The 26,708-nt window shown below is 41.7% G+C and overlaps 1 protein-coding gene across 1 annotated transcript in view; it reads left to right on the top strand.

The window, feature by feature from the left end:
• The window catches only part of lrp1bb (low density lipoprotein receptor-related protein 1Bb), a 393,420-nt gene that overhangs the window by 52,100 nt on the left and 314,612 nt on the right, over window positions 1–26,708 (top strand). Inside the window, exons 4-5 of the mRNA XM_070446279.1 lie at window positions 24,548–24,667; window positions 25,208–25,336. Coding sequence (XP_070302380.1) covers window positions 24,548–24,667; window positions 25,208–25,336 — 249 coding nt within the window. The remainder of the gene's footprint in view (window positions 1–24,547; window positions 24,668–25,207; window positions 25,337–26,708) is intronic.

The following is a 26,708-nucleotide window of genomic DNA, read 5'->3' on the forward strand; positions in this document are numbered from 1 at the left end:
TACATGTACCGGTACTCCTTGTATATAGCCTCAATATAGTTATTTTATTGTGTTACTATTTTATTTTTATTTAATTGTTAATTTTCTTACAGAATTGTTTGGAAAGGGCTCGTAAGTAAGCGTTTCACGGGAAAGTCTACTCTTGTTTGTTCGGCGCGTGTTATATATACAATTTTATTTCACAGCCTTCCAGCTGATGGGATTTTAGGCTAGGTTTCTGTATAAGCAATTTGTGACATCTGCTGATGTACAAAGAGCGTTATAATTACATTTGATTTGATTTCATGGCGAAACTCAAGTCTCACTGCATTATTTCTGCCTCATGCACCAATTAATGTTGTTACTCCTATGACCAGAGAAAGTGAAATATTCCTCGATTTTAAACAAGTCACAAGCCGCTAACAATAACAACGCAAACCTATCGGACCACTTTGCTATACTCATTCATTGCAGCGGCAGTGCTGTTTGTAGCATGAGTGGAAGTAGAGAGAATGTGCATTTTATGGATTATACAAGTGTTGAACAAAGTGTTTACAGTGCTGAATAACTAATTAAACATGAACTTACTCATAAAAACAGCAGCTCTTTGCTGTATTCATTGAGTCTCTCTCTAGTCAAGGTTTTAAAAGTTTTGAAATCGAACTGTATCTACTTTGCTGTGAGTTCGATGCTTCTTTATACAGTCTATGGCTCGAGGAAACTGTGCAGACATTATTGGCTCTGAAGAAATTTAAATAATTGTGATGTTAAGGTACAGTAAGCTTGTAGTACTGTACAAAGCAAATGAGGGAGGCATACCATACAGACTGATGAGAGCTCTAATAATTACCACTGAACCTGAACAGATTTCATGGGACGTCCAATGTTCTCCTGAACCAGTCACATTTATGGAAACATCCTGACTGGTCTCTTGTTACAGAAATACAACTGCAATAATAAGACTCCAGATGCCTTAAAACATTACAGTGATGAGGTGTAGCTGCCTGCTGCCTTAAACACTGCACTGTTTTGACAGGCGCATCTCCGTTTGATCCACAGAATATGGACCTCTCTCTGGAGTGTGGGGGTAAACTGTGCTTTTATCCTAAAAGAAACACTACGCTGCTGATTTCTCATGTCAAACTGCCACCTGTCAAAATCTGTCTGTCTGTCTGCACTGCTCAGCCTTGTTAGATAAATGTTGAAATGTTCAGTCGCTTTCTCATACATTTCATAACATTCCCCTATCCTGAACTTTTAGTCTTTAGTCTTATAGGGTTTGGGCAGTATCCAGATGTTCATATCGTCATACCGTTCTTCTCTCATCCCAGGATATACAGTATTACCGTCTTAGTACACAAAGGGGCGCCAAAGAAACACAAACAAGCCCATTGGGCGTCTAGTACCAGAATGCTAACAAAGTTAGGACAAGTAATAGCGAATTTCCATTGGCTGCTAGCTAAATATGCTAATGAAAATAAACAATTTGCATAGACAGGCAATCCAGCTCAAAAAGTTATACATATATAGGTAGGAGCTACCTAATGTCATTTTTGGTGAGTTGGGACATTTACAAGTGAATGTGAATGAGAGACGTTGAGAGACGTTGTGCAAATTAACAAAGTTTTGACACATACTTGTCTGAAGGAAGAACCGTACGGGCTCTGAAGCAGCATGTGTACACGATCTGTCTGTGTGGAGTCTGGAGTTGCAAGGGCGACAGGCCTGCCTGCTCTGCTCTGAGAAGAGATGGGAGGAGCAGACAGGCTGAGAACGGAGAGGAGAAAAAACACTTGGAAATCAAGTGGTGGCAGGTGTACAGATAAATAATCCAAAAGGTTTTTGACTTCTCAAACATGTCAGAAAGCGAACACTGCAGTAGATGATGACCGTCACCTTATTAATTGCAAAATTCTGCGTTTTCTCACGCAGAAGAAAAATATAAAACGCATTAGAAATATCTTGCTGCATTTTGTAAACGCAGGTCTAAAATGCTTCTTGTAATTTCTGATCAGACTCATTTTGTGCTTCAGTTGCACTTGGATGAGAATTCACAAACAGGCATTCTATCAGCAGACAGCACTCTGACTGATGTGTAGCTACTTTTCTCCGGTACTTTTCTCGGTGTAGCCAGCCTACTTTTCTCCAGTAAAATGAAATATTAACTTTAAGCAAAACATTAGGAAATGTAGTTGGCTACATTCTTTCTATGATTAACATTAGAAATATAAAAATATGTTTATGCAAAAAATACCTTGCTTTTTCATTGCAAACTCATTTACTCATGGCGTTGCACTTCTGTTGTCATCTGATGGAAATTAAGATATTTTCTGCCGAATGTGTTGCAATCATGTATTTTCTGTGAAGTTAAACTATAGTTGCACATCCCTGATCATTCTATTGAAGCAAAAAAACACAGTTGACTTTCAATATAAAACGTGACCTCTGTCAATATATAGCTGGACTCACCTGCTCCCGCTTTCTCCCATTGTGCTTTTTACAAACAAACACTTGACTGGCTCAACTGTTATGGGGAACTACGGTAAGGTTCATAATGTAAAATAATGTGACAGATGAAATTAAGGACGCAATCTGTGTATTGCAAAACTTGACTGTAGGTATTGACCATCCCATGGTTATTTCCAAATACCCCGGTATATGATATATATGGTATACTGCCCAAGCGTAGTCTTATACAGAATGTCTAAATGATGAGAGCCACTCTCACTTTGGAGACTCTTCACAACAAGGCAAACTGGATATATTGTGTTTCAGTTCACCTCTTCTATAGGTATAAAACTCCTTTCATCATCTTGTGTAGACACCAAATAAGTGTGCCTAGACAGGCTGTAAGTGATACAAATTACATACCTTTTTCTCTCCCTCCATTATTTTATAGAAACGATACATTTATTAATAGATAAATCCCCCCCTTACAGTGTAATGAAAAACCATGTCACACAAGTCTTCTCCCCTCCCTCTCTCTGCCTTTCAACAGCATTCAATTATCTCACTTGATTAACTTTTCATTACTAACAATTCAAACAAACAAACAAACAGTGTCCTCCGGGGTGAGGGAGGCTGTGAAAAGAGACAACGTCCCTGTTACTCAAATGACTAGCCATGAATACAGTACAACTAATTTCCTCCCTCCTTCGTTTGCAACTTAAAAAATGTAATATTGCCAACGAACCATCCTTATAGAGGCAACTATTAGCATATTTATTGAATTCATAGTTGTCTAATGAAATGGAATATAGTTATAGAAAAAGGGGCAAATTGCTTACAAAATAAACTCAGTTTTATACTCTTACTATGACTTTATGGTAAAGTGTTGGCTTGTTTCATCATAGAATTACAGTTCATATGACTATTTTGTAAGACACTGATTGGGTTGTCACCAAGGGTTTATTTTATTTTGATTGCACTTTATATTACACTAGTTATCAGTAGTGGAGTGGTCCATGTAGGTCATCGACATGTCGTAAGTAATGAAATTCAGTTATTCCATTCAGTTAAACGTTTTGATGGGAAGTAAGGATTTTGATCTGTCTAAAGCATTCCAAGACTTTTCAAAGTCAAGGGTTGCATTATGTTTTTTTTTACCTCAGCTGTTAAATCTTCTCGGTCAGCTCTGGAACCCATAATAAATAATTGTATGATAAATGGTAGAAGATACAGTGCCTTCAGAAAGTAATCATATCCCTTGACTTATTCCACATTTTGTTGTGTTACAGCCTGAGTTCGAAATTGATTAAATATATGTTTTTTCTCACCCATCTACACACAATACTTCAATTGTATTGAAAATACAGAAATATCTAATTTACTTAAGTATTAACACACCTGAGTCAATACTTTGTATAAACAACACCATTGCCAGCAATTACAGCTGTGAGACGTCTTAGGTAAGTCTCTAAGAGCTTTGTACACCTGGATTGTACAGTATTTGCCCATTATTCAAGCTCTGTCAAGTTGATTGTTGATCATTGCTCAAGAATATTCAGTGTCATCTTGGTAAGCAACTCCAGTGTAGATTTGGCCTTGTTTTAGGTTATTGACTTCCTGAAAGATGATGTAATCTCCCAGTATCTGTTGGAAAGCAGACTGAACCAGGTTTTCTTCTAGGATTTACCTGTGCTGTATTCCGTTTCTTTTTATCCTAAAAAGTCCCTAGTCCTTGTCGATGACAACCATACCCATAACATGATGCAGCCACCACAATGCTTGAAAATATCAAGAGTGGTACTCAGTGATGTGTTTTGTTGGATTTACCCCAAACATAACACATTGTATTCAGGACAAAAATGTAATTTCTTTGCCAMATTTTTTGAAGTTTTACTTAAGCACCTTGTTGCAAACAAAACTATTGTGTACAGGGTTCCTTCTTTTCACTCTGCCATTTAGGTTAGTATTGTGGAGTAGCTACAATGTTGTTGATCCATCCTCAGTTTTCTTATATCACAACCATTAAACTCTGTTACTGTTTTAAAATCTTCATTGGCCTCATTGTGAAATCCCTGAGCAGTTTCCTTCCTCTCCGGCAACTGAGTTAGGAAGAACACCTGTATCGTTGTAATGTCTGGGAGTATTGATACACCTCCAAAGCCTAATTAATAACTTCACCATGCTCAAAGGGATATTCAGCGTCTGCTTTTTTTAATCTACCAATCGGTGCCCTTCTTTGCGAAGTATTGAAAAACCTCCCTGGTCTTTGCAGTTGAATCTGTGCTAGATGTTACCGTGGAAACAGAGTCAATGCTCCGGCATCCAGTCTTCAGTCAAAGTTTTAAAATTGCACCTCCTCTCGTCTCTCCTTATATCAGCTATTCAGTTATTTTATTTTCAAGAGAGTCTTTATCCATAATCGTCAATTACACGGTTATAAAAAAATCTGAGGCTTACTTACTTACTATAGATATTCAATATACTGCTTCGTGTTAGTGTAGATTTGATGCAATAACACATTTGAAGGCATATGATAAAGGAATAAGGCCAATAATGTTTCTTTGACTGTAGATGTGGATTTGTATTCACACTGTAAACTCATAGCTCACAAGATACCAAACTTTAAGGCCCAACTCATTGACAGGTTTGGTTGTTACACAAGTTTCACTCTTGAATGTTGTTTTGTGTTTTGCTTGTTTAGCTGCATGCCAGGCGCACACGCACACGCACACATGCACGCATGCACACACACACACACACACACACACACACACACACACACACACACACACACCCACACACAGGCACACACACATCACACACACACACACCGTCTAGTGTTTTGGCCGGGTATGGTTCTCAAATCAGGGACAGCTGTCTATCGTTGTCTCTGATTGGGAACCATACTTAGGTAGCTCTTTTTTCCACCTGTTTTTTTTGGGAAGCTGACTTCCGTTTAGGGCACATAGCCTGTAGCTTCACGGTTATTTTTTTGTAGTGTTTGTTGTTTTGTTCGGCTGAATTTTTATCAATAAAGAGGAAATGTACGCTTACCACGCTGCACCTTGGTCCTCATCTTTCAACGGCCGTGATAATGTATGGCTCAATTTTATAACTATTTACACTGTCTGGGTCTGGACAGTTCTATGTCACATCAAAACTGACACACTTGAAGTGACTTGAGTAACTTGAATACATTTTTAGATTGCTTCAATAAAACACATTCTTCTTCTCTTCTTTACACAATTTCCTAGTGTGTAGTTGAATAACTTGATCATTTTCAGATCGCTTCAAGAAAGTGTAGTTATTTTCTTCGACAGACAATTGCATAGTGTGTTATCAAAATCATGCCTGGCCGTACCCATACCAGGGGAGAAAATGTACTCCAACTTTTGGTCCATTTGAATGTTTGACCCTCTTACTCTGCCTACCCACTTAGAGGACACCCACAGTAATTAGAGAGCAGGATGGGTTAGTGTTTTAATACGAGAACAGGGGAGATCGAATGCCATGCCATGCTTATTAAAGCATCTCCAAGCTGGAAACGGCCCTGGCTTCTGTGTTGGGTCAGCATCTTAATTTGGTCATACATTAATTGGAGACCTTGAGAGCTAACGGGGAGGCTGGGTAAAGGAACAGAGAGGCTGGGTAAAGGGCCTGCCTTCCCGAAGACAAAGGCCACGCAGGTCCCATGAGGCTGGTTGGGGATGGGGGGTGTTAGCCTGGTCTTCCCCTTTTGCAGCTTTGTGGTGAAGCAATGCCAGCCATGTTTGTGTTGGCACAGGAACCAGTGCCACAGTGATCACTATGCAGGCCATGCCTGGCCATCTGTGTAGCCTCCTGTGGGGTTAACTCAAAGCCAGGTTAGCTTAGTCGCTGTGTTTTCAGGTGGATGATGGCTATATCTGTGCGTAGATAAATATAATTCAGTGGATTTTGAGTTACCATTTTGAGATCAGGATGTTATTACTGTATGTACCCTCACTCTCTCTAACTATTCCATAGACAACCAAATGTTTGTGCAACGTTAGATATACAGTATAAGATGATATTGTTCATTTGAATTAACATTGAATTGATTTTACCTGCAGGATAGTCAATGGGATGCACACTGATAACCATGCTATATAACATGAGTTAAATACTGTATCTCCAATATAGATTTCTATGTGATGAATTACACATTTGACCAATGAATCTTGTTTCCATGGTTACCCTACATTTGAATACCTCTTAGATGTTTATGGGACTTGCATGGTTCTGGTACAGGTTCTGACCAACATTTTCACTTACAAATCGATCTGTGGACACCATAGATCGAAATGGCTTGCATTGAGCAATTGTCTTGGTTCCCACTGACACTGTAGTATATTTTTTGGAGCCTGTGTGACGTAGAATGGGAAATCTGAAACCACTTGAAGCTGGGATGATCCTCCTACCATTTAATTCGCTCTTCCGACTGTCTATCAACTCCTGGCTGAACAATACGTCACAGCCACTGACAAACAGCATGCCTGCAATCCTTACAACATAGCGCAACAGGAGAGAGTGGATTCATCATAATAGCACATTCAGAGATCGATTTATAGACATTAATCTAAAATAATTCATAGATTTTAAACAAAACACACTTTCGATTTGTCATATGGACAAGATTAATAGGAGATGAAAGGTGAGTTCCTAACGAGCTCAGGAAGCCAAGCTAGAGCTGTGTGACGTTCACAGCAGTGGGGGCAGATGTTTTGATCAAGAGAGACCTTTCTCGAACACTAAAATACAAATATGTACACTGAACAAAAATATAAATGCAACATGCAAAAATGTCAAGTTACAATTGATTATATTATAAGGAAATCAGTCATTTGAAATAAATTGATTAGACCCTAATCTGTGGTTTTCACATTTGTTGGTCACAAACACCTTTAAAAAAAAATGACTCAATGAAACATAAGATATTACCGCTTTTAATGTCCCGTTGGTAGGATAGTCTCGATCGTAGATCATCGAGTTTTTTTTCCAGTGATTGCATGTTGGCCAATTGAACCGATGGCAGTGGCGATTTACTCACTTGCCTCTGAATCTTCACAAAGCACCCCGACCTTCTCCTTCTGTATCTCCGCCTTTTCTTCAAGCGAATGAAGGGGATTTGGGCCTGGTCTTCGGAAAGCAGTATATCCTTCGTGCCAAATTCTTTAAAGAAAAATCTTCATCCAGTTCGAGGTGAGTAATCTCTGTTCTGATGTCCAGAAGCTCTTTTCGATCATAAGAGACTTAACTTCTTATGGCTGCAGGGGCAGTATTGAGTAGCTTGGATGAAAGGTGCACAGAGGTGCCCAGAGTAAACGGCCTGCTCCTCAGTCATAGTTGCTAATATATGCATATTATTATTAGTATTGGATAGAAAACACTTGGATGTTTCTAAAACTGTTTGAATTATGTCTGTGAGTATAACAGAACTCATATGGCAGGCAAAAACTTGAGAAAAAATCCAAACAGGAAGTGGAAATTCTGAGGCTGGTAGATTTTCAACCAAGCTCCCATTGAAATTATAGCGAGATATGGATGAGTTTTCACTTCCTACGGCTTCCACTAGATGTCAACAGTCTGTAGAACTTTGTCTGATGACTCTACTGTGAAGGGGGGCCGAAGGAGACAGGAATGAGTCACCACTGCCATGAGGTGACCATTCTTTCACCATGCGCGTTCACATAAGAGGGAGCTCCGTTCCATCGCTCATCTGAAGTCTATGTAATTCTCCGGTTGGAACGTTATTCAAGATTTATGTTAAAAACATTCTAAAGATTGATTCAACACATCGTTTGACATGTTTCTACGGACTGTTACGGAACTTTTGGACATTTCGTCAGGTTTTAGTGAACGCGCTTTCCTGACGTTGGATTTGTATACCAAACACGCGACATAAATGATGGACATTACCGAAAAAAACGAAAATTTCTTGTGGAAGTGGGAGTCCTGGGAGTGCATTCTGACGAAGATCAGCAAAGGTAAGTGAAGATTTATAATGCTTTTTATGAGTTTTGTTGACTGCACAATTTGGGCGGGTAACTGTATGGCTTGCTTTTGTGGCTGAACGCTATTTTCAGATTATTGAATATTGTGTTTTGCCGTAAAGCTTTTTGAAATCTGACACAGYGGTTGCATTAAGAACAAGTGTATCTTTAATTCTATGTAAAACATGTATCTTTCATCAAAGTTTATGATGAGTATTCCTGTTATTTGACGTGGCTCTCTGCAATTTCTCTGGATATTTTGGAGGCATTTCTGAACATGGCACCAATGTAAACGGAGGTTTTTGGATATAAATATGAACTTAATCGAACAAGACATATATGTATTGTGTAATATGAAGTCCTATGCGTGTGATCTGATGAAGATCATCAAAGGTTAGTGATTCATTTTATCTCTATTTGTGCTATTTGTGACTCCTGTCTTTGGCTGGAAAAATGGCTGAATTTGTCTTTGAGTTGGTGGTGACCTAACATAATCGTTTGTGGTGCTTTCGTTGAAAGCGAAATCGGGCACTTTGGTGGGATTAACAATAAGATTACCTTTAAAATGGTATAAAACACATGTATGTTTGAGGAATTTTAATTATGAGATTTGCACTTTCACTGGCTGTTGTCATATCGATCCCATTACCGGGATTGCAGCCGTAAGAAGTTTTAAGCAGCAACTTTATTCACAAAATAAGGTACAAACAATGCGAAAAACAAACAAAATAGCACAGTTGTTTAGGAGCCCGTAAAACGGCAGCCATCCCCTCTGGCGCCATTTTATCTTGGCGGACCAGTGGTGACAGTGAGGTTCATATGACATTCAAGGTATAGGTCTGCGCAGTACTGATTTCTTCATCCCCCTCCTGCCCGCACCTGCAGCTTTTCATATGCAACGGCCTGCAACCACTGGCTTTCTGTCCAACTCCCACCCACTACCGCAAGAACTGGCCCCTAACCCAGTTGAAATGTTATTTTAGGTGTATGTGGCTCAGCTCACTTGCCAGCCATGGTCCCAGCAATTTTGCACCCTATAGGCAATATCAAAATGTGCAAAAATAACCGAAGAAATAGGTTAAATTACCAGAGACTCTCAGGTGGCCCATTATATTAGCCTATCTGTATTACTGGGCTATATCAGCCAATAGGCTAGAAGTAGTTTGAAGAGAGCAGAGTTGCACTTTCTCTTGAGCTACGTTTTATAGCCTAACCTTTAGGAGTGGGACGCTTTTCTGATGGAGACAAATATGCGTGATCGATATTTATAGGCAATGTAGTAAATTATAGCCTAATCATATTTAGGAAGTACATTTCCTTGGAATGATAAATGCCACGTGCTTCTCCGCCCCTGCAGGCTGCAGACTCTATTTAATTGAGACCACATGTGCACCTGATCTCGCATGTATGGCTACTGAACTTGAAGCAGCGAGAATGATGTGTGGACACTTTCACTTTTCTTGAGCTACGTTTTGCATATAGGATATAGTCTAACTTTTAGATGGACGATTTGCAGGCAGAGACAAATAAATGGGCAATCAATATTTATTGAAAATGAAAAGGCTCAACGCTCGCTCACAATGGTAGCCTATGCACGACTCACATTGGTTGAACGTGTTAATTTGCATTTTATTGCATGACATAAGTATTTGATCACCTACCAACCAGTARGAATTCCGGCTCTCACAGACCTGTTAGTTTTTCTTTAAGAAGCCCTCCTGTTCTCCACTCATTACCTGTATTAACTGCGCCTGTTTGAACTCATTACCTGTATAAAAGACACCTGTCCACACACTCAATCAAACAGACTCCAACCTCTCCACAATGGCCAAGACCAGAGAGCTGTGTAAGGACATCAGGGATAAAATTGTAGACCTTCACAAGGTTGGGATGGGCTACAGGACAATAGGCAAGCAGCTTGGTGAGAAGGCAACAACTGTTGGCGCAATTATTAGAAAATGGAAGAAGTTCAAGATGACGGTCAAATCACCCTCGGTCTGGGCTCCATGCAAGATTCACTCGTGGGCATCAATGATCATGAGGAAGGTGAGGGATCAGCCCAGAACTACACGGCAGGACCTGGTCAATGACTGAAGAGAGCTGGGACCACAGTCTCAAAGAAAACCATTAGTAACACACTACGCTGTCATGGATTAAATCCTGCGCGCACGCAAGGTCCCCCTGCTCAAGCCAGCGCATGTCCAGGCCCGTCTGAAGTTGCCAATGACCATCTGGATGATCAGAGGAGAATGGAGAAGGTCATGTGGTCTGATGAGACAAAATAGAGCTTTTTGGTCTAAACTCCACTCGCCGTGTTTGGAGGAAGAAGAAGGATGAGTACAACCCAAGAACACCATCCCAACTGTGAAGCATGGAGGTGGAAACATCATTCTTTGGGATGCTTTTCTGCAAAGGGGACAGGACGACTGCACCGTATTGAGGGGAGGATGGATGGGCTATGTATTGCGAGATCTTGGCCAACAACCTCCTTCCTCAGTAAAACTTGAAGATGGGTCGTGGCTGGGTCTTCCAGCATGACAACGACCCGAAAACACAGCCAGGGCAACTAAGGAGTAAGAAGCATCTCAAGGTCCTGGAGTGGCCTAGCCAGTCTCCAGACCTGAACCCAATAGAAAATCTTTGGAGGGAGCTGAAAGTCCATATTGCCAGCGTCAGCCCCGAACCTGAATGATCTGGAGAAGGTCTGTATGGAGGAGTGGGCCAAAATCCCTGCTGCAGTGTGTGCAATCCTGGTCAAGAACTACAGCAAATGTATGATCTCTGTAATTGCAAACATTTACATTTACATTTAAGTCATTTAGCAGACGCTCTTATCCAGAGCGACTTACAAATTGGTGCATTCACCTTATGATTCCAGTGGAACAACCACTTTACAATAGTGCATCTAACTCTTTTAAGGGGGGGGGGGGGTTTAGAAGGTTACTTTATCCTATCCTAGGTTTCCTTAAAAGAGGTGGGGTTTCAGGTGTCTCCGGAAGGTGGTGATTGATCCGCTGACCTGGCGTCGTGAGGGAGTTTGTTCCACCATTGGGTGCCAGAGCAGGCAACAGTTTTGACTGGGCTGAGCGGAACTGTACTTCTCAGAGGTAGGGAGGCGAGCAGGCCAGAGGTGGATGACGCAGTGCACTTGTTGGGTGTAGGGCTGATCAGAGCCTGAAGGTACGAGGTGCCGTTCCCCTCACAGCTCCGTAGGCAAGCACCATGGTCTTGTAGCGGTGCGAGCTTCAACTGGAAGCCAGTGGAGAGAGCGGAGGAGCGGGGTGACGTGAGAGAACTTGGGAAGGTTGACACCAGACGGGCTGCGCGTTCTGGATGAGTTGTAGGGGTTAATGGCACAGGCAGGGAGCCCAGCCAACAGCGAGTTGCAGTAATCCAGACGGGAGATGACAAGTGCCTGGATTAGGACCTGCGCCGCTTCCTGTGTGAGGCAGGGTCGTACTCTGCGAATGTTGTAGAGCATGAACCTACAGGAACGGGTCCGCCTTGATGTTAGTTGAGAACGACAGGGTGTGTCCAGGATCACGCCAAGGTTCTTAGCACTCTGGGAGGAGGACACAATGGAGTTGTCAACCGTGATGGCGAGATCATGGAACGGGCAGTCCTTCCCCGGGAGGAAGAGCAGCTCTGTCTTGCCGAGGTTCAGCTTGAGGTGGTGATCGTCATCCACACTGATATGTCTGCCAGACATGCAGAGATGCGATTCGCACCTGGTTATCAGAAGGGGGAAATTAGAAGATTAATTGTGTGTCGTCTGCATAGCAATGATAGGAAAGACCATGTGAGGATATGACAGAGCCAAGTGACTTGGTGTATAGCGAGAATAGGAGAGGCCTAGAACAGAGCCCTGGGGGACACCAGTGGTGAGAGCACGTGGTGCGGAGACAGATTCTCGCCACGCCACCTGGTAGGAGCGACCTGTCAGGTAGGACGCAATCCAAGCGTGGGCCGCGCCGGAGATGCCCAACTCGGAGAGGTGGAGAGGAGGATCTGATGTTCACAGTATCAAAGGCAGCCGATAGGTCTAGAAGGATGAGAGCAGAGGAGAGAGAGTTAGCTTTAGCAGTGCGGAGCGCCTCCGTGACACAGAAGAGAGCAGTCTCAGTTGAATGACTAGTCTTGAAACCTGACTGATTTGGATCAAGAAGGTCATTCTGAGAGAGATAGCAGGAGAGCTGGCAAAGGACGGCACGTTCAAGAGTTTTGGAGAGAAAAGAAAGAAGGATACTGGTCTGTAGTTGTTCGGAGGGATCGAGTGTAGGTTTTTTCAGAAGGGTGCAACTCTCGCTCTCTTGAAGACGGAAGGGACGTAGCCAGCGGTCAAGGATGAGTTGATGAGCGAGGTGAGGTAAGGGAGAAGGTCTCCGGAAATGGTCTGGAGAAGAGAGGAGGGGATAGGGTCAAGCGGGCAGGTTGTTGGGCGGCCGGCGTCACAAGACGCGAGATTTCATCTGGAGAGAGAGGGGAGAAAGAGGTCAAAGCACAGGGTAGGCAGTGTGAGCAGAACAGCGTGTCGTTTGCAAACGAGGATCGGATGTCGTCGACCTTCTTTTCAAAATGGTTGACGAAGTCATCCGCAGAGAGGGAGGAGGGGGGGGGGGGCTTCGGAGGGAGGAGAAGGTGGCAAAGAGCTTCCTAGGGTTAGAGGCAGATGCTTGGAATTTAGAGTGGTAGAAAGTGGCTTTAGCAGCAGAGACAGAAGAGGAGATGTAGAGAGGAGGGAGTGAAAGGATGCCAGGTCCGCGAGTTCTCTCATTTCGCTCGGCTGCCGGAGCCCGGTTCTGTGAGCTCGCAATGAGTCGTCGAGTCACGGAGCAGGAGGGGAGGACCGAGCCGGCCTGGAGGATAGGGGACATAGAGAGTCAAAGGATGCAGAAAGGGAGGAGAGGAGTTGAGGAGGCAGAATCAGGAGATAGGTTGGAGAAGGTTTGAGCAGAGGGAAGAGATGATAGGATGGAAGAGGAGAGAGTAGCGGGGGAGAGAGAGCGAAGGTTGGGACGGTGCGATACCATCGAGTGGGGGCAGTGTGGGAAGTGTTGGATGAGAGCGAGAGGAGAAGGATACAAGGTAGTGGTCGGAGACTTGGAGGGGAGTTGCAATGAGATTAGTGGAAGAACAGCATCTATAAAGATGAGGTCAAGCGTATTGCCTGCCTTGTGAGTAGGGGGGAAGGTGAGAGGGTGAGGTCAAAAGAGGAGAGGAGTGGAAAGAAGGAGGCAGAGAGGAATGAGTCAAAGGTAGACGTGGGGAGGTTAAAGTCACCCAGAACTGTGAGAGGTGAGCCATCCTCAGGAAAGGAACTTATCAAGGCGTCAAGCTCATTGATGAACTCTCCAAGGGAACCTGGAGGGCGATAAATGATAAGGATGTTAAGCTTGAAAGGGCTGGTAACTGTGACAGCATGGATTCAAAGGAGGCGATAGACAGATGGGTCAGGGGAGAAAGAGAGAATGTCCACTTGGGAGAGATGAGGATCCCAGTGCCACCACCCGCTGACCAGAAGCTCTCGGGGTGTGCGAGAACACGTGGGCAGACGAGGAGAGAGCAGTAGGAGTAGCAGTGTTATCTGTGGTAATCCATGTTTCCGTCAGTGCCAAGAAGTCGAGGGACTGGAGGGAAGCATAGGCTGAGTTGAATCTGCCTTGTTGGCCGCAGATCGGCAGTTCCAGAGGCGCCGGAGACCTGGAACTCCACGTGGGTCGTGCGCGCTGGGACCACCAGGTTAGAGTGGCAGCGGCCACGCGGTGTGAAGCGTTTGTATGGTCTGTGCAGAGAGGAGAGAGAGGGATAGACAGACACATAGTTGACAGGCTACAGAAGAGGCTACGCTAATGCAAAGGAGATTGGAATGACAAGTGGACTACACGTCTCAAATGTTCAGAAAGTTAGCTTACGTTGCAAAAAATCTTATTGACTAAAATGATAGTTGGCTAGCTGGCTAGCTAGCAGTGTTGCTAGCAGTGTTGACTAGGTAGGGAACGGCGGCGCTAGCTAACGGCGGCGCTAGCTAACCTCGATAATTACTCGATAATTACTCTACACTCACAATTATCTTAGATACAAAGACAGCAAGACAACTATGTAGCTAGCTACCACTACACTAATCAAGTGTCTGTTGTAATGTAATAGTTCCTACAGTGCTGCTATTCGGTAGAAGTTAGCTAGCTGGCTAGCTAGCATTTAGCAGAGTTGACTACGTTAGAAGGACGAAAATGGCTGGCTAGCTAACCTCGATAATTACTCGAAACTACACAATTATCTTTGATACAAAGACGGCTATGTAGCTAGCTAAGAAAAAATTGCTAAGATCAAACAAATCAAACCGTTGTACTGTAATGAAATGAAATGTAATACTACCTGTGGAGCGAAGCGAAATGCGACTACTCGCTCCAACCCACACACCTATGACAAAGGTTTCTGTACCAAATATTAAGTTCTGCTTTTCTGATGTATCAAATACTTATGTCATGCAATAAAATGCAAATTAATTACTCAAAAATCATACAATGTGATTTTCTGGATTTTTGTTTTAGATTCCGTCTCTCACAGTTGAAGTGTACCTATGATAAAAATTACAGACCTCTACATGCTTTGTAAGTAGGAAAACCAGCAAAATCGGCAGTGTTTCAAATATTTGTTCTCCCCACTGTATATGCCTTATACCCACACATGTTTCAGTGGGCATTGAATTCCCACGATACGTATCAAAGTATTGTATTGGAGGTATTCTGGTAAATGTTAACTAGCTACAAAGTAGCCTATGCCTACCTGGCACAATTATATTATGATTATTTGCATCAATCTGTAGGCCATTTTAAAAAATGTAATTCCATTGAATGTGCTAGGCTACAGAAACACCACTAACCAAACAACAGTGCCAGGTTCCTTTGCACTTCAATTAAAGGGTAACTACACAAAAACATGTAAAAATCTAAACCTCAAAAGTGGTGTCCTGGTGTGGTTTAAGCATTGTTATGGACTTAAAACAACCAATGTTGTTGTTTTTCTTTATATAAAAAAAAAGTATGAGAGCAAAAACCTGAAAAGAAATGACTGTGAAAGACCAATATGGGATTTATCATTTAGGTCATTCAAAGTGTATGTCCTGTTTCTCATACTATTTTTCACACAGGGTACCTTTCCTTCGCAAGGTGAGCACACTTTATCTCCCATGCAGGGTTGTTTGCGGTTTTCCCCGTAAATTGGCCTACTTTGAAAACTATGTTGCGGGGTAAATGTATTGGTCGCGGGTTGCGTATTTTTGGGCTACTTCTAAATTGCGCTGTGGCCGCCATGGCATTTCTCTCGCTCTCAAAAATATATATATTTCACTGTGACCTGCTTCTGACTATCAGGCAGTGAGGCAGGCTGTTGCTGAGTGAGTGAGTGGTGGGGAGGGCCGGAGGGTGTGTGTGTGTTGAGAGAGCACTGCAGCATGCAGCTTAGTCCACTATTGGCTGATTCACGTGAGTGAGAGGAGACAGAGCAGCACACGCATGTCGTGACAACTTTTTACCAGTTGTAGTTACGCTATTTAACTTGTCATTATGCATGAGTGGAAATTTGAAATGGAAGTTATGTAACTCCATCACATGCTTCTGTTATGGGGAAAATAAATGAAACTGACATTAAATGTGGAGAATGATCAGTTGCGATATTAGCATGTAAATCTTGGTGGGGCAAACAAAAAATATATATTTTTAGATGCATGCCTGCAAATCCACTACACAACCCAACACAACATTAAACAATGCATGAATTGCACTATCACGGTGACAAACGGTGCCCACAAACTGTTAGGGCCTACATAAAGCTGTCCCAACAGCAGAGCTTTCTTTTCAGCATCATGGACTGAATCCTTACCACCGCTACACCTGGCTATCAGCGGAGCCTTGTCTGGCAGCAAAACAGTTAATTCAGCCTCATTTACTGCCTTTTTAAAAAACATCACTAATATGGCTGACTTGCTTAAACAAATGTGGTTTCTACTGACAATTGAGATGTACAAACTATGGCATATGTGAACGACGAGTGGATAAGAGGCAATCCGTAATTTTGATTAAGACATTCATGAGCGAGCTAGGATGGACATAGTCAATATAACTATTTGTTCAGCACTTTTGAAATGTACAGTGACATAATTCAGAATATGGGTCATTCTTACAGTATTCTCCCTGTACACCAAATCAGAACCGTAGGATAAATTAAGGTGGCATATAAGCAGACAATGAAAGCTCTTACAATATTCAATGATTACATTTCTCTAAAACAGGCTATAGGCTATAGGCTATAGGCTAAATGTGCATCACCAATTCAGAACAGTAGGTTAAGTTATGAGTAGGAAAGGGACCACATTTTTAGGGTGAGGCACATAGGCTACTAACAGCTTACTACACGCCATACACTTAATATTACTAACTTTTCTGCAGTGTAGATATCTCCCTGGCATATTACATTATTTATGCAGCAGCATACAAGACATTTTTGGACTCACCTTGTGCTCTGCTCACTTGAACAGGAAGTTGGTGCGGCGATCCTTCTTGTGGGAAAATTGTGTCATCAAACATTGTCATCAAAGTCTGGCATTCTCTGGATTTATGGTGCTTTTAAGACAACTGGGAACTCGGGAAAAAAAACTAAGTCGATTCATGACGTCAGTGATCTTCAAGTCGGAGCTCTAGAAAGCGGCTGAGTTCCTGACTTGGAATTTCGAGTTGGATGACCATTCAAAATGTGTTTTTACCAGTCAGAGCTAGTTTTCTTTGGCGTTCCCAGGTGTCTTGAACTCACTGAAGTCTGAGATTTCCCAGTTCCGAGTTTCCAGTTGTTTTTAACGCTGCAGAAGTCATGCTGGATTAACAGCATGGCCAATGTATTCAACCTATTCTGGCCCATGGTGTGTTGCGAGTGAATGTTTATCCTTTTAAGCTTGGAAAAGGGATCCTTAAAAACAGATTTGGACCTGACTAGTCTCCCAGTCCCTGCCGCTGAAAAACATCGCCACAGCATGATCCTGCCACCACCATGTTTCACCGTAGGGATTGTGCCAGGTTTACTCCAGATGTGATGCTTGGCATTCAGGCCAAAGAGTTCAAACTTGGTTTCATCATACCAGAGAATCTTTTTTCTCATGGTCTGAGAGTTCTTCAGGTGCCTTTTGGCTCCAAGCGGGCTGTCATGTGCCTTTTACTGAGGAGTGGCTTCTGTCTGGTCTCTCTACCATAAAGGCCTGATTGGTGGAGTGCTGCATAGATGGTTGTCCTCCTAGAAGGTTCTCCACAGAGGAACTCTAGAGCTCTGTCAGAGTAACCATCGGGTTCGTATTCACCTCCCTGACCAAGGCCCTTCTCCCCGATTGCTCAGTTTGACCGGGCGTCAAAGGAAGAGGAAGAGTCTTGGTGGTTCCAAACTTCTTCCATTTAAGAATGATGGAGGCCACTGTATTCTTGGGGACCTTCAATACTGCAGAAACTTTTGTTGGTACCCTTCCCCAGATCTGTGCCTCGACACGATCCTGTCTCTGAGCTCTATGGACAATTCCTCCGACCTCATAGCTTGGTTTTTGTCTCTGACATACATTGTCTACTGTAGGACCTTATTTAGACAGGTGTGTGCCTTTCCAAATCATGTCCACTCAAATTAATTTAGAATAGGTGGACTCAAATCAAGTTGTAGAAACATCTCATGGATGATAAATAGAAACAGGATGTACCTGAGCTCAATTTCGAATCTCATAGCAAAGGGTGTGAATACTTATGTAAATAAGTTATTTTTGTTTTACATTTTTAATACATTTGCAAAAATGTCTAAAAACCTGTTTTCACTTTGTCATTGTGGGGTATTGTGTGTAGATTGATGAGGAAAAATGTGTATTTAATCCATGTTAGAATAAGACTGTAACATAACAAAATGTGTACAAGGGGAAAGCGTCTGAATACTTTCAGAATGCACTGTATGGCAGCACCCAAGGGGCTTGAATTTTCGAGCTCTCCCCATAGATTTTGTGGTGACTTAGTGTCCCCATGAGTGACAGAACACTGAGTCAATCACGCCGCAAATAGAGAACCTTACCAACCCCTACGCTCTATTTTCTGTTGGCTTCCCCACCACCATAAAAAGCACTGATGTAGGCTGAAACACCTGCATTTTGGAGCTGCCTCAAGATAGCAGAAAAGAGACCATGTTTGTATGTGTGGGGGAATTTATAAAGAAGATAGAGACTGTAGATTCTTCAAACATCAACTTAAGATTTGCAAAAATGAAGCAATCAATTATTACCAAGAATGGTTCAGAGTTGAAAGCTTAACAAACATAGTCAGGTATCTGCTTTCATAGAGGGGCGGAACATTGTGTAGAAGGCGATTGGTTTCTCTGTGCAGAATAAGATAGCCCGAGGTTGATATCATGAGGGCTCAACCATATAACTATTTTTGTCACAGTTCACACTAAAATGTTCCCATTCCTGCAAGGTTCCATACAGCTGCCTTCCTGCTAGTAAACCCATGGGAAGTCTCATATGCTGCGGTCACACCTAAACGGATCTTAGCTATACGCCCAGTCTTATGACTAAGTCATACAAAGACAAGTTTTTATCAGGTTAGAAAAAACACTAGCATATAACAAGTTAAACAGGGGTTAGCATGAGTTATTATGTAATTTTCCATGGCATTTCCTCCCTTTTGAGACTAAGTCTCAACCTAATAGAAAAGTACTTACAAGCATTTTCACAAAAAACATTAACATGAGGGAGAATTGAAGACTGTCTTACACTTAATACATTACAATCGTAAATGACTTCTGTTGTCATTGAGTGTCAAACCTTCACATAGTGCAATTAGTTCTCAGAAGGGGGCAAGGACATATTCATTAAACATCAGTACAGTGGTTCCTCCTTTAAAAGTTGTGAGCTCACACCACAGGACTTAGAGGTACCCAGCATCACGACTTCATTGCTCCAGACCACCACAAGGAGGAGATAGAGCACTCATTATGCATTTGGGTCCTAAGGTTTTTATATGACCAATCATATCAAGTGGTTCCAATGACGAATTTGACGCAGGCCACCCGTCCCTGGTGACATCAGCAAAGATGGCTGTCATAAAGTTAATTTATGGAAATCGCTATTTAGCAAGTTTTTTTCCAGCCATATCCAATACCAGATGTATCAAACCCATTCATTATAGCAAGCAGGCAGCAGGTTTCAAACCCTCAACATTCTAGCCCGGAGTACAGCACGCTATCGACTGTCCCAAATGTATTAATTGGGGTTGGGGCCGATTGTGGCTAAAAACACTTTATCAATTGGAATCTTTAACGTGGTAAAGGGAAAAAGTATGATTATTAGTTTTTCACAAGCATAGCAGGATGGGCTATTAGCTGAACAATAGACTATTCAACCTTTACTAAAGAATTCTCTAATAGCCGAGCTAGGTGTGAAACCCCCCCCTCCCCAACTTGAGCTAGGTGTATTACTGATTTACAGAAATATTGGAATAAAGTTGTCTAATTAAGGCAAACAATTTAGAATCCTCCAATTCTGTAGCCTACTCCCGACCGTCATGCTGTACAGCACCATATTTTCCATTCTATCCTAACGGAAACCCTGAGTTTCGTTTTTGGTTTTTCTCTGAATAGAAACACCATAAAATAATCAAATGAATTAAGCCACATTTCTTCAAATCAATCCCATATATTATGTTATTCCAAAAAAGGTTTTAAATTCTCTGGCATTGCCAATACGGAATACTATCAAATGCTTCTCAAAGATGCCCTCTGGTGGTCAAACTAGCAATAACTTGCAGTAATAGAAAAAATGACTGAGAATTAAATTGTGTGCCACAGAATGCTGCGATAGCAAGCAAGATGTCGCAACTTTTAAAGGAGGAACCTTTGTACATACAGTGGGGAGAACAAGTATTTGATACACTGTCGATTTTGCAGGTTTTCCTACTTACAAAGCATGTAGAGGTCTGTAATTTTTTATCATAGGTACACTTCAACTGTGAGAGACGGAATCRAAAAATCCAGAAAATCACATTGTATGATTTTTAAGTAATTAATTTGCATTTATTGCATGACATAAGTATTTGATACATCAGAAAAGCAGAATTTATTTTTAAACTTTAACATCCCACGGAGCACCATGTAATCCATTATTAAAAAATGGAAAGAATATGGAACCACAACAATCCTGCCAAGAGAGGGCCGCTCACCAAAACTCACGGACCAGGCAAGGAGGGCATTAATCAGAGGCAACAAAGACACCAAAGATAACCCTGAAGGAGCTGCAAAGCTCCACAGTGGAGATTGGAGTAACTGTCCATAGGACCACTTTAAGCCGTACACTCCACAGAGCTGGGCTTTACGGAAGATTGGCCAGAAAAAAATAAGAAAACATGTTTGGTGTTCGCCAAAAGGCATGTGGGAGACTCCCCAAACATATGGAAGAAGGTACTCTGGTCAGATGAGACAAAAATTTAGCTTTTTGGCCATCAAGGAAAACACTGTCTGGCGCAAACCCAACACCTCTCATCACCCCGAGAATACCATCCCCACAGTGAAGCATGGTGGTGGCAGCATCATGCTGTGGAGATGTTTTWCATCGGCAGRGACTAGGAAACTGGTCAGAATTGAAGGAACGATGGATGGCGCTAAATACAGGGAAAGTCTTGAGGGAAACCTGTTTCAGTCTTCCAGAGATTTGAGACTGGGACAGAGGTTTACCTTCCAACAGGATAATGGCCCTTAKCATACTGCTAAATAAACACTCAAGTGGTTTAAGGGGAAACATTTAAATGTCTTGGAATGGCCTAGTCAAAGCCCAGACCTCAATCCAATTGAGAATCTGTGGTATGACTTAAAGATTGCTGTACACCAGCGGAACCCATCCAACTTGAAGGAGCTGAAGCAGTTTTGCCTTGATGAATGGGCAAAAATCCCAGTGTCTAGATGTGCCAAGCTTATAAAGACATACCCCAAGAGACTTGCAGCTGTAATTGCTGCAAAAGGTGGCTCTACAAAGTATTGACTTTGGGGGGGGTGAATAGCTATGCACGCTCAAGTTTTCAGTTTTTTTGTCTTATTTCTTGTTTGTTTCACAATAAAAAATATTTTGCATATTCAAAGTGGTAGGCATGTTGTGTAAATCAAATTATACAAACCCCCTAAAAATCTATTTAAAATAGGAAAAATGCCAAGGGTGGAGAATACTTTCGCAAGCCACTGTATCTAAAGACGTTAGCTCTATCATAGTCTGCTTAATAAGAGAGGGTGATGACACCTTATACAATTTCTCAAAATGTTCTCCAAGATAACACCTGAAAGCATGTCTTTCGAGTTGGCCAAGTACATAGTTTATCTCTACGCTTTGTATCTCTGTATCCGCTCCTCTACAGGAGTTCGTCCCTGATGCATAAGTGGCATTGACAAACATGCTATATTTTCAAAAGTTTTTAGCTGGTACTTAGTGAACAAACTTCCAGTTAGACATTAAACATCTCTAGAGGTGATTCGAGGAGACTGACACAATCAGAATATATAAAACCATATGTAGGGCATTATGACTAAAGGCTTTATGAATGCTAGTATCACAATTCTAAGTAAGGTGTTACCCATGGTTTTGCTGTTTCTTTAGCAACAGAGAAGAAGGCAGGCATCTCTTTCTATCTAGCATTGTCTGCTATTGCAGATTATCTTTGGTTTGGATATCTTTAGGCCCAGTGTCTAGTCATTTTGCACGTTCTCTTCCCACAGAACAGGAAAGCATGCCAGTTATCATGTCATGAAAGATAAAGCCTGAGTCTTACTAGATGAAAGGATCAAAATAGACAATAGGAGAGGGGGGCATTTAGAGAGTAGGCGCCTCAAAATACATAGACAAAATGGTGCATTTGAGCTATTTCAATAAAGTATGTCTTTCAGTTGTTACCAAAATTATATTGTCTGTGTATCATACAGCTCTTGCCAGTAAAATATTATTTATTTAGACAGTTAATTACCTTACTGTGTGTGTGTGTGTGTGTGTGCGCGCGTGCGTGCGTGCATGCATTTGTGTGCTGTGGGTGCATACTTGTTTGAATGTGTCTGTGTGTGTTTTGCTGTGTTTATATTATTGTGTACAGTATTGTATTGCATTGGCATTCATACAGGATGATTTCAAAGATGCCTTCAAAATTAAATAATCCAACTGAGATGTCTTTATCATTACCAGTTAATGTACTCACACAGACAGCTTGTCTATTGCACCTGCCATCTCTCCACCCGACCAATACATCTTCATGTGTCAGCAAGCTAACAGAAAAGACACCTCTATAAATTCCTACGCTTTTAAAACTGTCATCTTCCTCAGCATAGATGCATTTTAATTGCTAAACACAACACCAATATCCTCCACACAGATAGTGATGTTCTGAGACGATGTTCTGAGATTATTGGCTGAGCTCACTGATGTCTTGATGTCTAAGTATATGTTGTCAGGAGTTTGCTTGGTTCTGCCGAGGCGTTACCAGATTGTTTTAAATGCTCTGTTGTTGAAATAGAAGAAAACAAGTCAAATCAATGAGTAGCCTGAACATCCTTTATCCTAAGGGTTTCTATTTGACAGTAATTAATGCTCGGCGATAGCAAATCTATCTTTTCAGCAATTAAAACTTTCCCTGTTTTTTAAGCTTATTATTTTCTATCTGTCACTTATTCCATTGAACATCTATCAAGTCTTAAATTGCTGGTCTTTTGTTCTGGTCTGTACAGAGAATGGTGTTACACAAAGAACATCAGAACAATAGAATGAACGCTAGCTAGGAACATAAGAAGTTGGCCCTCTCAGAACTGCTATCAGTCATTTTATATTCCATGTAGACAAGTGTTTCAAAAATGAAACACTAATGTATTCCACAAAGTCATTTTAGAATGCTTTGCTTGCGATAGACTAGTGTGCGCAGAGAAACACGAGATTAAACTTCACTCAACTTTGTAGAGTTTCCCCGTTAGTTAACACTATCAATGTTTCCCTTTACTGTGGGAATTGAGATTGAATCAACACAATATTAGTGACTTCCAATGCAACATACCGAAACAAAACGATTATGTAAGAGATTTTGTTGTAGGCAGAATGCATCAGAGTAGGATTCTATTGCATTGACAGGCACGACTCAGGCCGTACTCTACACAGACCAGTGCCTCATAACCAATCAGCGCTACAGTAGACCTATATGCAAATAGACCATTGCCATATATCGATGCGTGCCATTCACTTTGAACTGGACTGTTTTTACAGCATGAGCTGTTGAGTGTAGATGTGCTTGTTTTGAGATCAAAGTGAGAGCGACATGTAGCGACGTGTGCACATTTGTAAATTTGTTCATATCCTTTGCTAGTTTGTGAGTTATTAGCCCAGTTATAGATAATTTGTAGTCAGTAATGGGGGAGTGATTACTTCCTACAAGAGCACAAAACGTGTGCAATTTCTAGACATCTTTGAAAACCGAGTTCAGTCTTAAAGAGGTAGTGTTGTATTTTGCGACAGGCTTGAAAAATAGGCAGGTGTTCACTCCCATCATTTTGAGTCTTCATGAGAAAGATTCAGTGTCTTTAATTATTTTGTTGGTTTGAATGTTTCATTGTGTTGTGTATTAAAGAGTCAAAAAAAATCTTGACTGTCATCCACTGTCATCCTTGACAACTAAAATAAACTTAGGGTACTCTGCTTCAATAATACTTTAGCCCGATTGTGTGCAGCACAGTATGCCGATTTAAGTCTGCAAATGGAAAGTACTGTACAGAGAGCCGTTTTTTATCCTCTAGTAATTTCCATAATGTTTCTAAGATTCTAAGTCTGTCTGTAGAGAGCACATCTCCGTCTGTCATTTAAATGTTGAGTTAGCAGCTACATGAGAGGCTGTCTTCCCACACATTTTGTATTTCTGTGTGGCATTTCCCAGATACTGACTGTAATGTTGCGCAACACCTAATGATCCCTGCCGTGAGCTCAGGACTGTCAAACTCCTCCACTGATGGGGAAAGAAGAGCTTTGAGGAGCAAGAAGAAAATCAAAAAGCAATTTACATGTGCTCTCTCTCTCTCTCTCTCTACAGAGCTGCTCTCAGCATGCCATGAGCTGCGTTGCCGCTATGGCTGCGTCATGACGAGAAACGGAACCTTCTGTTTCTGCGCTGACGGCTTTGAGGTCGGTGAGGACGGGACAAGCTGCAGAGGTAGGCATCGTTAATGCTGTCGGGCGAGCTGCATCTCTCCTCTATCTCCTCTCCTCTCTCCTTCACCCTAGGCCAAACTTCTCAAATTAACTGAATAGGCAGGAGGCCTGCTGGAAATTAGGACCATCTGTCTGGAGGCAGGGTTGTTCTCCCCTGACCCTGTCAATAGCAGCCGAGTCCAGTCTGACAGCTGTTGGGACATACTGTGACATGAGACTTCTATCAGAGGTCAGGGGTTAGAGGGATCTCTGGTGGGGTTTAGATTAACTTCTGTACCCAAGGTATGGTTCAAATTATGTACAGTAACTCTGCTTCACAACATACAGTACAGTACAGTAAATGCATAACAGTTCACTACAGTAAAGCACCATGATTTTATTCACACTACAGGATCCAATGACTTTCCAACATAGGTAACTTGGTTGTGTGGTAATCATTTCTAAGGTGGTACAGTGAGGGCCACATTAAGTATGCTTTATGTATTTGGGTCATGTTTGAGCAAACCTAATTTGTTACAAATGGCTCCCCCTCTCTCCCCAGATCATGATGAATGTGCTGTGTACGGAGCATGTAGCCAAACCTGCCTGAACACCTACGGGTCATATAGATGCAGCTGTACAGAGGGATACATCTTACAGAATGACAGAACGTCCTGCACAGCCAAACAAGGTGAGAATAACAACACTGTATTATAAAACAACATCATCTGCATATAACTTAGAAGATAGAAGGTACAATTTTCTATGTTCAACCATCCTGGGGGCTTGGGTATAGGAATAGGCCTAATTCCTCTTAACCTTGTTTTTCAGTGTTGGGTAGCTTCAGTATAGGAAAGATGAATTTGTTCCACCACTGACCACATCTATCTTCCACCAGGGAATTGGAATGCAGTAGTAGATATGGTCAGGTTAGGATAATGAGGGAACTAATGATCTCAAGGTTTTAACTGGGAGCCATCTCAACACTCTGGAAGTGTTTTATGGTGAGACAATACCTGGCGTTGCCTTGATTTACGTTATGGTCCGATAGCTGGCAACATGTTGTTGCTGGTGAATAAAATAACTCACTTCATTTGTTTGGTATAAAACAATATGCAGTAGTGTTCCAGTCTACACAGACAAACATTTAGCCTTGTGCCATATACTGTTTTTCTGTATTGGCCACCGTAATGTATGATACATTTTTAGGCTGTGATGATGATACATACTCTACTGTGTGAAAGTAGCCTGAAGCAAAGCAGCACACCTAGCTGGGGAGAGTCACACTGTTGCAGCTTTTAATCAATGTGACTGGTTTCCTACCAGGAATAAACTGAATATGATTACCCATAAACTTAACTGAACCCAATGCTCACACACATTAATATTAATTTAGCGGAGAAAGATTGCAGTACAGGGTTAACTATGGGGTTACCGTTAGTTGTAAAAGCTCATGAATATAAATGTCAGGAGCATATTCTCTCAGAGGCCATGAGATGGTGAGCAGTAGAGGGTAAAAAACACATTAAGACAGGGTACCCCAATTGGTGGCCCACAAGTTTTGGTTGGCCCCCCAAGTTTTCTGAGCAGAAAATAAATATGTATTTTAAAAAATATAAAAACTAAAAACACCAGAAAATCAGCTCCAAGTGATTTTAATTTTGGAAATCTTCTCCCAATTGTTCCCACGCATAATAGAGACTTGATCGTATACAAATGTAAGCAAGGTTTGAAATGATTATGTTTTAGTCAAATATCTGTTTGGGCTTTTTTTGGTCAATTTGCAGTCTGCAAATTATTTGTAAGTATGTTCTGGCCCCCCAAACATCCACTCAAAAAAAATTGGCCTGCAGCTGAATCTAGATGATCTCTGCATTAATATCTAATTATAGTTTTTTTAAATATACCGCAGAATTTTTTTTTTTCTTCTTCCACATTTGAATCAATCATTTTTCATCAGGATGTTAAAAGGTTATGATTATATAATACAATACTTTTCCCTTGCACTCTCCAAAAACCACCAGTACCAACATTCTGTGACATTTTCCCTTGACCTGATTACA

The sequence above is a fragment of the Salvelinus sp. IW2-2015 genome, linkage group LG2 (assembly GCF_002910315.2).
Source record: "Salvelinus sp. IW2-2015 linkage group LG2, ASM291031v2, whole genome shotgun sequence".
NCBI lineage: Eukaryota > Metazoa > Chordata > Actinopteri > Salmoniformes > Salmonidae > Salvelinus > Salvelinus sp. IW2-2015.